Source organism: Parasteatoda tepidariorum, chromosome 8, assembly GCF_982258835.1.
Source record: "Parasteatoda tepidariorum strain Cologne lab strain chromosome 8, Ptep-v5.0, whole genome shotgun sequence".
In the NCBI taxonomy this organism is placed as follows: Eukaryota; Metazoa; Arthropoda; class Arachnida; order Araneae; family Theridiidae; genus Parasteatoda; species Parasteatoda tepidariorum.
Genome location: NC_141762.1, coordinates 25,951,641 through 25,965,805, shown reverse-complemented (window position 1 = coordinate 25,965,805; position 14,165 = coordinate 25,951,641). Strand labels below are relative to the sequence as shown.

At 24.0% G+C, this 14,165-nt stretch overlaps 1 protein-coding gene across 2 annotated transcripts; it reads right to left on the bottom strand.

Moving 5' to 3' along the window:
- Positions 1–4,895: 4,895 nt before the first annotated feature.
- Positions 4,896–14,151, bottom strand: LOC107436910 (uncharacterized). Of its 2 annotated transcripts, none has more exons than XM_071180564.2 (3): positions 13,994–14,151; positions 11,963–12,184; positions 4,896–9,417 (listed from the first exon to the last, which is right to left on the bottom strand). In XM_071180564.2, the coding sequence occupies exons 2-3, from the start codon at positions 12,161–12,163 to the stop codon at positions 9,268–9,270; spliced, it is 351 nt and encodes a 116-aa protein (XP_071036665.1). In that variant the 5' UTR covers positions 12,164–12,184; positions 13,994–14,151; the 3' UTR covers positions 4,896–9,267. The 2 variants fall into 2 exon arrangements, with proteins under 2 accessions (XP_071036665.1, XP_071036666.1); XM_071180565.2 differs by lacking the exon at positions 13,994–14,151 and adding an exon at positions 13,924–13,978.
- Between the last annotated feature and the right edge of the window lie 14 nt (positions 14,152–14,165).

Sequence of the window (14,165 nt, the reverse complement as noted above, 5' to 3'; positions counted from 1 at the left end):
GGCGTGAATATATTTTTATTAGCTATTAATCTAGTCCCAAGTAGAAAACAACATGCTATTTTGTAAATTTTCGTTGATATTTTATCTTTAAAACTGCTGTGTACTTTGAGGTACTTTTTTTTAGCTAAAACAATTTTATGTCATGTGATATAATATACAGGGAATATATTTCACTTGTTTGTCCCACTGAATTTTCTTTTTAAATTGTTATTTTTATTTGATGAAAGAATTTATTTGTTTAATGAAATAATCTGTTTGTTTATCTGTTAAACCAAGTAATCTTGAAAAAAATTATATTAAATTTACTTATATAATTCAAAAAATGGTTTTAAAAACCTTTGCTCTTCAAGAATACTATAAAATATGCTGATTTGATTAGAAAGGCATACTTTTTATATATTAAGCAATTAAATATGTTTAATTTCTAAAATTATTTAATTAATCGAAAAATATTAAAATTTGTATTTTTAGGGAATTTTTAAAAGTATTTATAGTTTAAGGAATTTTTAAAGTTATGTTTTTAAAATGGCTTAATTCATAACTTATTCTGTTCTAACTGAAGACATCTTTCTTAAGCCAAATGTTATAATTAGTTTTTATTTCTTCTTGTAAAGTATAAATTTATTTTAAATTGTAGTATAAATTTTATATAATTTTGTATAAAATGTTGTAATTAAACTAAAAACTAGAAAAATTTTATAAATCTTATTAACTAAAATTATTTCTTACAAATAAATTTACCTCATATTTACTTCAATAGATGTTGTTCCAAAAAAATTAACTTTTCCTTGAAAATATTAATGTGGTATTTCTGTAAATAAAATTTAAATATGTAATACTTGATACATCAAGTTTTTAAAATTTGATGTAGTTTAAATAATTCTCTTTTTTGCTTTTGTTAAAAAAAATTATTATTATTATTTATTTATTTAATTTTTTTAGAAACAGAGAGGTGATTTCACTAAATAGATTTCACAAATTAAGCATTCGTTTTCTTTATTTTGTTTGTTTACTTTTGTATTTTTTTTAATGTTCTGAAACATACACAGACCATATCTTGATGACCAATTATCTCAGGTAGTGTATGTGTCATTTTTCAAGTAATGTATGTGTTTTACTAGTAATTTTCTTTTTTAATATCTCCATTTTTTCATTACTTTTATAATAATTACAAATTGATGAAAAAGATTAAAAAAACAAGTGTTATTATTCTTCATGTTATTGCTTTAAGGGCGTATATTAAAGTATTATTTTTACATCATCATGTGGGCTTTTGATTGCATCTCACTCATTTTCATTATTAAAAATTTTTTTTATCACCTCAATTGAAATCCACATTTTTTTTCCTTTCTTTTTAGTTTTAGAATCTCTGTTTTTTTTATTATTGAAATATGTTTTTAATTTTTTTTTCTTTAGAAATGGTATTGAGAATATTCAATCATGATATTCTACAAGTTTTTATTTGTATTATTACAAGTATTAGTATTACTTTCTTAAAACATCTCTTCTATGTTTTGGTACATTGCTAAATAAAACATTTGTGTTCGTGTTTTTATCCAGTGTTTTATTATTATATTTTTCTCTAATTTATTGACAGATTGATTGGCAGCTCATACTGTAGATTTAGACTATAAAATGCTTTCATTTACCTGTGAATGATTATTTGCTCTAAGGTTCCCTGTTATGCAGTATAAGTGCCTAGATATATTTTGTGAAATGGTGTTAAAATATTTAGTATAGCAATAAGTGTATTTTTGATAAGCTTGATGATTCCATCTTGTAGTTATAAATGATTTATTTTATAAAATAGAGTTTTCAGTCAGTTTTGAGGTTGCATTTCGATTTTTGGAAATATAAATAAATATATTTTTAATTTATAATATATTTTACTGAAAATTTACTGACTGTTGACTCAATTCCCGCTCAAAAATTTAACGCATGTTAATGTTTGTTTTATAAAAATTCCTAGTTATTAAACGAGTCTATGTACTCCATCTGGTTAAAACTATATATATATATATATATATTGATTGTAAAAAATGACTTTTTTAAATTAAAATTATTATTTATGTATCAAGGTTTTGACGAACTTTTCTGTAATTTTATTTAAAGAATTTTTGGAAAAGTTATATAGTTACTCAAGTTGATATCTCAAAATTTACCATGTAAAACATCAAAAATTAAGTTGAATTGCTTGCAAATAAATATAGCAGTTTTAAAATCATGCTTTTTAAAATTTTTGAATCACTAGAAAAGCCATAAAATCATCAAATGTTGCATTTTACTAAATATATAAATTCTATTCTTTAAAAGATTATATATATATATAAATATAATCATCAAAAAATATAGATTTTATAAAAAAAAAAAAAAAAAGATGGCTAAATATTTAAAAAAAGTTTTTTTTTCTGTTTATAATATTAGTGTCTTTCTAAATATAATTATTTAAAACTAAAGGAGAAGTTGCGAAATGGTTCTCCTTTAGATAATTTGTTTTAACAACATAACATAAAATTTTATAGTTATTAAAACAGGAACATTAACTAAGTCATTAACTGCTGATCTGCCGAGTAGTGTAACAATTTTTTGAAAGAAAACTTTTAATCTTCCTTGTCAGACATATTGCTGATTCATGGGGACAGTGAGTGGCAACAACTTTAAAAAAAAATATTATATTTTCTATGTGAAGCTTCAGTTTCACCAGGTTTGCCTTTTTTTTGTAAAGAAGTAGTTACAGTGTTAGTATTTCTAAGCTCACTGTCTTAACCTGATTGGCACATTGTGAGTTAAGCAATTTTATTTTGCATAGGAAATTTGATAACATAAAATAAATTTTCCTGTAAGCTGTGAGTATAGTATTTGTATTTTATAAGTTTGTCATAGAAGAAAAATTATAAACAATTTAAAAATAAAATCATTAAATTAAAGCATAGTGTTTTTAGTATGTTTAAAATATTCCTATTCATTTATTCTGTTGGCTTACTGCAAGAGTTACGAATATCAGATATTTGCTAACTAAATTTTAAAATTCTTTTGTATTTGTTATTTTTGTATTCATGACTTTCCTGATAAAAATCTATGAAAGTTTTAGCTGTGGTAAAACATATGTTTTACAATTGATAAATCTCAACTTTTGTTTTTGATGAATTTTATTAAAAATAACGTTTGACGTTGAAGAGCATTTTTTAATAAAATTTTCCATCAGCAGTTATTGTAATAAATCAAATTATTGCATATAATGATGCGAGAATGTTACATTTTTTTCCTATTCTCAGTATTGTTTTTAGTATGTATGCAGTGTATGTACAAATTTACACTGGCTTGTTAATTAGTTGTTAGTGAGTTGGCTTTCTTTAAAAATATAATCTCCCGGTTAATGCATACTACTCTGTGAATTAAGTGGATGCTTAAGTATCCTATGAAGTATTATGAGTGCTGTTCCTTATTTTGTTGAATTGTTATGACTGTACATATCAAACAAATAAAACTTGCCATCCTTATTGTAGTTTTTCAATTCCTATACTTATCATGTTAACATTCACAGGGTGCGTAGCCAAATTATTCAACCAAAAATAAGAACTTTTCAAGCATTCTAATAATATTTTGAAGCACTTTAAAAGAATATCATAATTAGGCAGGGTTGGAAAGTTTTTGACAATTGACGATTTTATCTGGTTTTAACAGTCATGTCGGAAAAAAATTCTTTTAGCATTGTTTTTTACAATTGTCAAAATTTTTGAATCATGTAAATTAACAGGCGTTTTCATCGATGCGCCGAAATAGGTTGGGGTTGGATTAATTGTGAAAACGTTGAATAGAACAATGTGAACAGTGTCTTTCTGCATAATTCGTGACGAAAATCAACATGCTAAAGAAAAAATCTCAATTTGGAAAAGGGAAAATTAAGCACTGTTTAAAAACACCCAATGAAAAAAGCACCTTTATGGGCTTTTACAAATCGAAAATAAGCACTTTTCAAAAACGCTATGCACCTTGATTCAGACCCTTATTTACTTATCGACCTTATAAAGTACTTAAATGTATAGAATTGTTAAATATTAAATTTATTCCTTAAAGAGTTCCAATTATTAATCAATAATTATAAATTTTTTTCTAATGCATTTTAATATACTAGTTAAAATCATCATATAGTAAAAGAAATAAATTAAATTAGTATAATTAAATTTAAAAACATTTTTTAAAATAAATTTTCATAACACTTATTGGGGTAAAAATTTGCATTTACTGCAGTAAAAATGTCTATGACCTCTAGATTTTGATGTTTCTTAATCACAAACAAATGAAACTTAAGAATCGGGAAGTTATTCAGGTGATTTGAGAAATACAACGCCCATCTTTGTATAATTGTGCTTCATTTTTGACTCGTGATAATTTTTTTATTTTAATATAAAGCATTTTACTTATAAGATTTACCCCCCCCCCCAAAAAAAAAGCAATAGAAATTGCAATACTATTGATTCAAGCTGGATTCATACACAATTTTCCACAAAAGTTGAGAACTGATAATACAGATTTTAAAAATTATTTATGTTTTGTGGGGATAAAATTTCGATGGTGTGAGTTCCTCTATATTAAATTTAAATTAAGTGGTGCCTCAAAAATGATGAAGTTAGGATTGTCGCTTAGTTATTAGAACATAATCATATTAACAGAACACTATTATTTTCTATAAAGCAATGAAAATCTTACATTTCTCACTATATTAAAAATGATATATATTTTTTTAAAATTTAAATTATGTTTCTGTTTTTTAATTAATTTTGTTATCTATAAAATAAGGAAAGTGAGATGAAATTTCCAAATTGATTATCATAGAAAGGTTTTTTTTTGTCCCAAGAAAAAGCATGTAATGTATGTGAAAATCACCACGAGAATGCAGGGAAACTTTCTAATTTTATTTAGTAAAGATTTAAAAACTTCAGAGTAATTTACTATGTATGAATTTTAACTTATAACATATTATAGAGGATCCAGATACATACATTCTATGTCATAAATTCATTGAAACAAACTCCTAAAAAGTATCTTCACTTACACATCATAAATAACTACAGTCTACCATGATAAGATATTACATAATTCTGAATAAATTATAGAATGTACTAATCCTTAATATAGTATTATTCACACACTTACTATACACACATTATTTTAATTGCCATAAATATGTAAAACATTTAAATAGAAATAAACTACAAAATACTCTTAGCACAACATCGGTAAATAATATTTATATATACACTTTTCTTTGGCCAACAGCAAATGAGAAATATTGAAGTATAATGAAAAGAAACAATGTTGACAACATTAATGATATATCTGAAAGTGGAATAACATTAAATATAATTTGTTTTCATTTCGAATGCTTTATAGATGGATCTAACCATTTTAATAAGAAATTAAGACTTCATATTTTCTTTTAATTTCATATTTTCTTACAATAATAGTATGCACATAGTGATGATTTTTGTTATATTTCTTTAGACAATATGTTTTTTAAAAGTGCTTTAAGCATTATTTTTGCATTGATTATCTATTTGTTATGTATTTATTAAATTCAATTATTAAAGCAAGCTTACAATATTTAACAATTGATTTATAGTGCAACAGAAATTATTTGAATATTTATAAGTATTTCTTTTAGCTTGATAATATTTATATGAAGTTGAGAATTTTTGTTCAAAATTAAAATGCCTTAAATCATTTTTAAACCCATACTATATTACTAAGTTTCATGAAATGCTTGGATTGTTTTTTCTTTTTGCAAGTCTTGCCATCTTAATTCTGCAAAAATATATATAATTTTATTACTCTTTAATAAATTAATAAACATGAAACAAATTTTTATGTTTACTAATATCAATTTTTATGTTTTATTATTTAAAATTATATAATTTATTTTAAAAAGAAGTAAATGCCTATTCCATTACATAAATAAAATTTTACTTTATATATTTTGAGTTTTGGTAGAAAATGGTTCTATGTGCTAGCAAGTTAATATTAATCACCTTTTTGATATTTTATACAGTTAAGTTTTTTTTTTTTTTTTTAATTTAGTTTATGTCTTATTCAAGTATTAAACATATTATTTCTTTTGAATTGCATTTTAGTAAAGTGACTGTTTATTTCAATTTAATTTCCTTTACGTAATGTTTATTTGCCAATTATTTTCAGCAACTTGAATTTTTCTTTATGTTGAACACCCTATTTATGTTTTTTCTTCTTCAAAATTTAGATAATCAGTTAATTTATAAAAATACTGTTTGAAATTTACCTTTAAAGCTGCCACTAATCCTGTAATTTATATGTAAATTAAGAATAGCTCTTTAAACTGACACATTCACTCTGTTTTGATGTTTAAAAATATTTTTGTACATAAAACAATAATTTAAATTTTAAATGCAAGTAATATTAATAAATAGAAATGCAACAATTGTATTACATTTATACTTTTTGTATCATTCACATATAAATTAGTAAAAAAGAATTTTTAAAAAATATTAACCTTTTTCTTCAAAGTAATTTTTGCATATATTGCTGTACACAACAGACATATATTGCGACAGAGATAACAATGTATTGCATAGTTTTCAGCATCAATATAGTAAAATAAAAACTAACATACGTATGCTGCTATTTATTCTAACGTCATTTTTAAATATACTATATAACTGGAAAATAAATAACTTAAAATAACTGGAGAACAACATTTAAGTTATAAATACAAAAAAAAAAAAAAATTAAGTTTTCATCTCAGTTTTTTGTATTACAATTTTTTTAATTTTCTGATGACTTTTTATCAAGGTAGTTTAAAATTTATAAGCAAAATAAATATCTTATCAACAAGAACAAAAGTATTCAGCTGAAAGTTTTGTAACCCAATATATTCAGAGTACTAATAAAATATAAAAATATCCAAGAAAAAAGTTTGAGCAAATATAAAGATAAGCATTGAGCAAAAAGGTAATCATAGTATATAATTATAAAATAGCAGTATAATCATTTCTTTAAAAAGAAAAATATTTCGTTGCAATAACACACAAACACTTCACACTTAATATATTTGTAAATGTTTTGAGCAAATTATTATAGTTAATCATAGTATTTAGTAATAATTTGTTGGAAGGCAATTTGTTGATTGATCACACGTAATTAGTGATACAACTGAATGCCTTACTTGAATAGTGGGATTACTCTTCTTTTCTTCATTTTGCAACAGAGAGCCTTAAAGTCTAATGAGTGTATCAATTTTATCTTGTTTCCTTTTTGGTACTCTGCCTTTCGCAGCAGAAATAAGATTGAACTAGACTAGTTTTCGAATATAGAAATGACTTTTATGAACACAAATGTCAGGCTACCTTCATTATTTTTTAAAGCGAAGTACAATTCAAATAAGGCCTTCAATTAATCAACATTACAAGCAATTCAAATAATTATTTATAAATAAATATACTTTAAAATTATTTATAAATAAATCAACAGTTAATCTTTTTAATAATAATATGTAGTTTGCATAGTATTTGTAGTTATATTTAAAAATTAACGATTTGGTAAATAGAAATCATTCTGTATTATACCATTTAGGAATTTATGCAATATAATCCTCAAAAACATATCACAATAATTCTTCTCATTAGCACCAACTATTTATTGCATTGCTAAATTGGACAATTAAAACTTTCTGACCGACAGTATATTTAAAATAAATTAAAACTATAGCTATTTTTTAATTAAGAGGGGTATTTTGACCTTCATAAACAAACCATAAACCAAATTTGGATATTACTCTTATAAATCACAGAGAATTTTTTCATTACTTTTATAGATAACTGCAAACATTTGTTTTTTCAAATTAAAAATTGTATTTAGCTGTAATTCGCAAATAAATTATGTTATGATATTCAATTTCATTATAAGAGTATATTAGTCGGAAAACAAAACAAACATTTAGTAATCTAACAATTTAGTAATTTTTGTTTTTCTAATATGATGGCCAGTTTTTTTTTCATGTTTTATTGAGGTATAAATAGTTATCCTGAAAAAAATATTTTTTGATTACGAACTTTGTGTTTAATAAATATTAAATTCCCTATAAATACCAAATTTGGTCAATAATTTAGTTTTCAAACATTAATCTGAAAAATACACCCACATCTTTAATTATAAATATTCTGCCTATCATAGCAAGCTTATCTGTCACAATTTACATTATACTCTCAAACTCATATTCATACTTCAATATATTTTCAGTTATATCTAAATTTTTTCAATCAAAACCAAGAGAAAGTTTTTTCCTTGAATTAAAATGGTCTTTTATATATATTTTTCTAAAAAATTTGGAAAGTTAGATAATTAATCCACGTAAACTATTCCTACTTACATTACATAACGGTTTTAATAATTTCAGACTTCTTTGAAAGTAAATTGAAATAACTTATAATAGTACCAAAACTGATTCCAATTAATTATTGTTTCTTATATTTTTTAATTGCAATTATGTTCTTATATTAACGTAAGTAGTTTAATGATATCAACTATTCCAATAGTGAGAAAGAAAAAGTCTAATTTTTAAAAAGTAGAACTTCAAAAAAGTTTAAATTTATTACAGTCCTGACCTAGAAATAAACAAAATAAAATTAACCTTAGTGTATTGTTAAGTTTAGTTAAACGAAAATGAATAAGAATAAAATAAACTTTTTTTTTATACATATAAAATCATAGTAGATTCGAGAGTGATAATAGAATTAAAGTTACAATCAGTAGAATTGGGTTTTTTTTTATCACATTAAATCCACTAAGTTTACTTTTACAATACAACTTAAGAGTAAGAGTTCAAACATAGTGAGCAATTTTTTTTCTATTTTGTACAGGAATAAAATAGTCAAAAAAATTAGCTTCAAATAAGAAGATAGCCTACTAATGTTCCATAAGAAATTCGCTTTCTTAAAAATTATTAAAATTGAAAAATTTAAGCCCACGATGAATCATTATATTCTATAATTAACATAATAAAAAGCATTGAAATAAGACTTAACTTAATTGTAAAATGCAAAATAAGTAAAATGCTTTTTAAAAGTATTTTTTGTGTGCTTATTTTAACAAATGAAGCAAAATGACTAACAAAAAGATAAATTTTTACAAATTTTAAACAGATATATGAAAGAAAGTTTAAAACGATAAATGACTAAAAATGGATTGTCATTTGAAGTGAGGTGATGAATAAATTAAAAGAAATTTAAAAACATGTTACTGGTTGGAAGACATGTCATAATTATTGTTCAGTTGACCATGACTGTTATAAATGGAGTCATATATTATTTCGACGTCTACATTTTTGTTCTTTGTATTTTGTAGAGATGCTGCTATGGCTAAGGCACTCTTTAGACTAGTGGCATGCTGGAAAAAAAAACCAAATAGATATCGTTAATAGTTCAAATATAGCATAAATCAAGTAGTATGAGAGTGGGAAAAGAACGAAAAATCTGAAAATAGGTACCTAATTTAAGTTGATAACTTAAATTTCCTTAACTTAATTAACTTTCTTTCCTTAATAACATAAATTTCCTTAACTTAAATTTACCTTTCATATTTAAGTTGATAACTTAAATTTGAAATCATAAAAAAATGAATAAATAAATAAAAATGTGTGCAACTATTTAGCATTAAAAGGATTTACATACTTATCTATAGTTATTCTGTTTTTATAATTATTATTATATTGGCGATCAAAATGGGCTGCAGGTGACGTAGAGCAGAACTCTCTACCTACGGCAACACTTCACATGCTTTCCCCATTAGCGTGTGGAGGAAGGAAGTATGTTAGTTTCTCTCTTGATTTTCATATAGATTAAAATCTTTTAAGTTGGAAAACTATATGGAACTGAAAACTACATTAAACATAGTTCCAAAGAAAAGTATCACGGAAATTTTAAAAATGTTTTTATTAAATAAAAAGGAAAAATATTAAGAAAAGGGAAAATATCGTAGTACATTCCTATACGACTGAAAAGAGGAGGAGAGGGAAGGGAGAACATAGTTCTAAAGAAAAGTATCATATAAATTTTAAAAATGTTTTTATTAAATAAAAAGGAAAAATATCGTAGTACATTCCTATATGACTGAAAAGAGGAGGAGAGGGAAGGGAGAAAGGCCAAAGGCATGAAACCGGTCTCTCCCAAGATGGCGTATTCGAGCGTTGTGATCGCCAGTAGGAACAGTATCAGTCCAACAAACTATTAAATTTTATGTATAAAATCATAGTTAAAGTGAATAAAATAATAATAAAGTTTAAAAATATAAGTTTTTCTAAAGTTTAGAAAGTCAGAAATTCTACTAAAAGGCAGAAGAATCTCATGCCTGATAAAAAAAAGAAAGATAAACTTGAGGTAATAGTTTACATTGTAACATGTTAAAAGCATACTTTACATATTTTAATAAGTTTTAAAGGTATAAAAAGAGTTTTAGGTAAAGAGCGATATTGAAGACACTAAATATAAAGGATATTACAGAATGCCTTTTTTTTTCTTTAGTTAACGATATTTAAAGCTTAGAAACTAGTTTTTTTTTAAATAGAAATCATTATATTTATTAAATTGAGAACTTAGCTAAGAAACTTAAAGTAGCTTAATAAAAGAAATAAAACATAGATAAACAGAGCTTGAAAGATTTTTTTCAGAATGTTTAAAGTGATGGCAAAATAAGTGCTACAATGTTTGATCATCAATTTGATTTAAAGTGATTTTGACCATTACAACATATAAGAAGATTTGTATGAAATCAAAAGCTTTCAGTGGACCAAATATTCTCTGCAAGTTGACATTGGGGTGTAACCTGGATGATGAACATAAATACAATTTCAGAATTAAATAATATTTATGCGTCCCGAAATCACTATTCCTCTTATGAATTTGGAAATTTAAAAATTTTTTTTAAATGAAATGCTATAAATCTATGAAAGGTAAAAATGATTTCCTACGGATCATTATGTCAATCAACATAACAATCCTGTCTTTAAAATAGTTATCTCTTTACATAAAATACCAGTCACTTTGCTTGAAAAGTACATAATCGTAGCTTCAGAAACAATAGTTCATCCTGGTTTCTTTAAAAATAGAATAGAATTTCTTCCATTTTTACGACTTCGAAAATATTTTGCAATAAACATTTGAACTTGTTATACAAGGTGAGCCTATGTGCTTAAACATTCTAAAAAATTGCATAAAAATAGATTAAACTTGATAATTGTGGTATAATGTTATTCAAAGCTTGCAAAATTTAAAAAATAATACTTTTTATTTCATTATTACTTTAAACTTTATGGAAGGCTACAGAATAACATAAATAGAACTTATAGTTTGTCTAAAATAAGAAATCCCCAGCCATTAGTCTGGAACTGTGGTAATGAGGTATAACTATTTCAAGTAGGGGTGTGGGGCCATTATTTAGGACAGGTTTTGGCTCAGGACAGCCAGAGAAAGGGAATATTTTTCTTTGATCTAGTGTGTTAGCCCTAGAGTGAAGAGGAGATACCCTCTCTGAAATGCTCTATTCTTGTGTTCATAGCAGCAAACGGCCTCAGACTTTGTGGCGGAGGGAGTTCTTACCGTAGACAAACTATATAGTTCTGTAAAATAATAGAAAAATATATGAATTTTTGAGATAAATACTACCAATAGACTTATAAATTTTTAGTACAATTAATTTACATGACTGAAGAAAAATAATAGGAAATTTAATCACATTAATTTTGAAAGAATTGTTAAATGTCATCACATTTATAAAAACTCTTAGATTTTTAAAAATAAATAATAAGGTTTGGTTTTGTACTTTTATATTCAAAATGTGAAATAGAAAATACAATTCTAGAAAATCAATTTTGAAAATATTGTACAAAATTATTAGTACCTAGTTAATATTAATTTTTAAGTAAAAGATTAATTACTTGTTCTAATGCAACAAGATATTCAATATTACCAACTCCTGGTCTACTACCAAGTAAACCAGGACCAGCGCCAGGAGGTCCAATATAAGGAAAAACTATACATTGAGGAGATTTGGATGGAGAAAGTGGTCTAACTTCAACAGGAGTAGGTTCTTGCACTTCATATTCATCTTGTTGCTCTGAAGCATTCTCTATTATCATGATGATTTATTTGTTGACTTGCTAAAAAAATAATTTTTATGATATGTAATAAGGTAAAAAGAAAAAAAAACAGCAATGATTATAATTCAACTAATTATTTTAAGTGTATTAAAATTGGTTTTAAGATGAGTAACACTCACGATATGTTTTGATAATTTTATGATATTTCTACCCTATTTATAAATTTTTTTTTTTGTATTTTTCATTCATTTTTCATACTAATTTTTATATAACATTTTAAATTGCTTGTGATATTTTAAGAGTTGATTTATATGCTTTTGGCAAGAATTACAATGTTTTTCATAGAAAAGTACGTAACATACATAAAATAAATAAAACAGATTTTGAATGCCGCTTTCTTAAATGTTTGCACACAAATAAGATGTTAAAAGCATAGTTATTGTTCAAGTTTTTAAATTTCATTGATCAAAGACTTATATAGAAAGAGGATTCTCATCATAAAAACATGTTTTTTCTTTCTTCAATCAATAGATTTTTATTCATAAACATAAAAAAGATGTCAAATAATAAATTCAAAATAAGATTTCAATAATGAAGTTTAAATAAACAATGTTTCATAATTCAAAAATATTTTTGGCTGATTTTAAATAACCTTTACAGCTTAACACTTTACAGCTTGTTCATTAATTCAAGTTAAAAAGGATAAGAACTATAAAAAGTCAAAAAACATTTTGTAGAGAAAGTTTTCTTGACTTTTAACTATTTGTTTGTTTTTTTAACTATGATATGTGAACAATCTATAAAATATTCAAGAAATTCCAGCACAAAATAAAGTATTCAGTATTTTTTGTTAAGTTTTTATTTTTGTTTTTTAAAGAAGTTTTATACATAAAATTCTATACATTTGAAAGAGCTAATCTTCATATAATAGATACTAATAACACTTTACTGTATCACTTTATGAGTATGAATTTGTCAGAATAATAGAAAACTTAAAAATATAAAAAGGCTAGTGAATTTGTTTATAATTTTCTCATTACAATTTTTATGTTTTATTTGAAGCATGATATAAGTATGATTTAATAAATTATTCTCCAAAATAAAATGTTCTAAAATTAATTGTAATTCACAAGTTTAATTAAATCTCATAGCATGTACTCTTTACTGTATTTCTGCTATTAGTTTAATATCAGAGAATAATTAGTACTAAAAACTCTTTCATCATTACTGAAATATGACTTTACAGGTTACACTATATTTAATATATAAAATGAAAAAGACTTGTAACCTATTTACCATCATAAATAGTTTTTAATTTTGTTTCGATATTCTTAAAGTTTCTCATGCTAGTAATTGAAACTATACAAAAATCATTGATGCATATCCACAAATCCAATGAAAAATGTATTGACCTAACAGGAATATTAACTGACAAGAAAATGTAGATGAAAAATTTGGTTTACAATAATATTTCACATTAAAACGTTGCAAAGCGCTTATTTGAATCAAATCAATAAAATGGTTTATTCTTCATGCAAAATAAATATAAGCTATTTAAAAAATATTAATAATAATGCATATAATATCATTTAATAAAATAGAGAACAATAGAAATTTTCTTTTCAAACGCATTGATTATGAATTTTAAAAGAAAAAAATTTTAAATTAATATTCTTTTACGTAGTAAAATAAAGTATTGGAAAGTTTAAAAATCGTTAGGACAGTTTGCATTTAGAATGAAAATAATAATTAAGAAAAGAAAGTTTTTGAACAGTATAATCACAACAATGAATGTTTACTAAATTAATTAGATCTCACGTAAGACTTCTTAAAGGACATAAAAAAATAATTAAGATAAAAATATCTTACTGGATTAAACGCTTGCTTGATCTTAGAATATCAATTTCAAATAACAAAAGTAAAACTAGCCAACCAACTAGCAGACGTTATTAAGTTTAGCTGTCGAAGAATAATTTCCAAAAAAGTAGTCGATATATCCTAAAACTTTTTAATATTCGTTAAAAAGTTTCTACATAACATT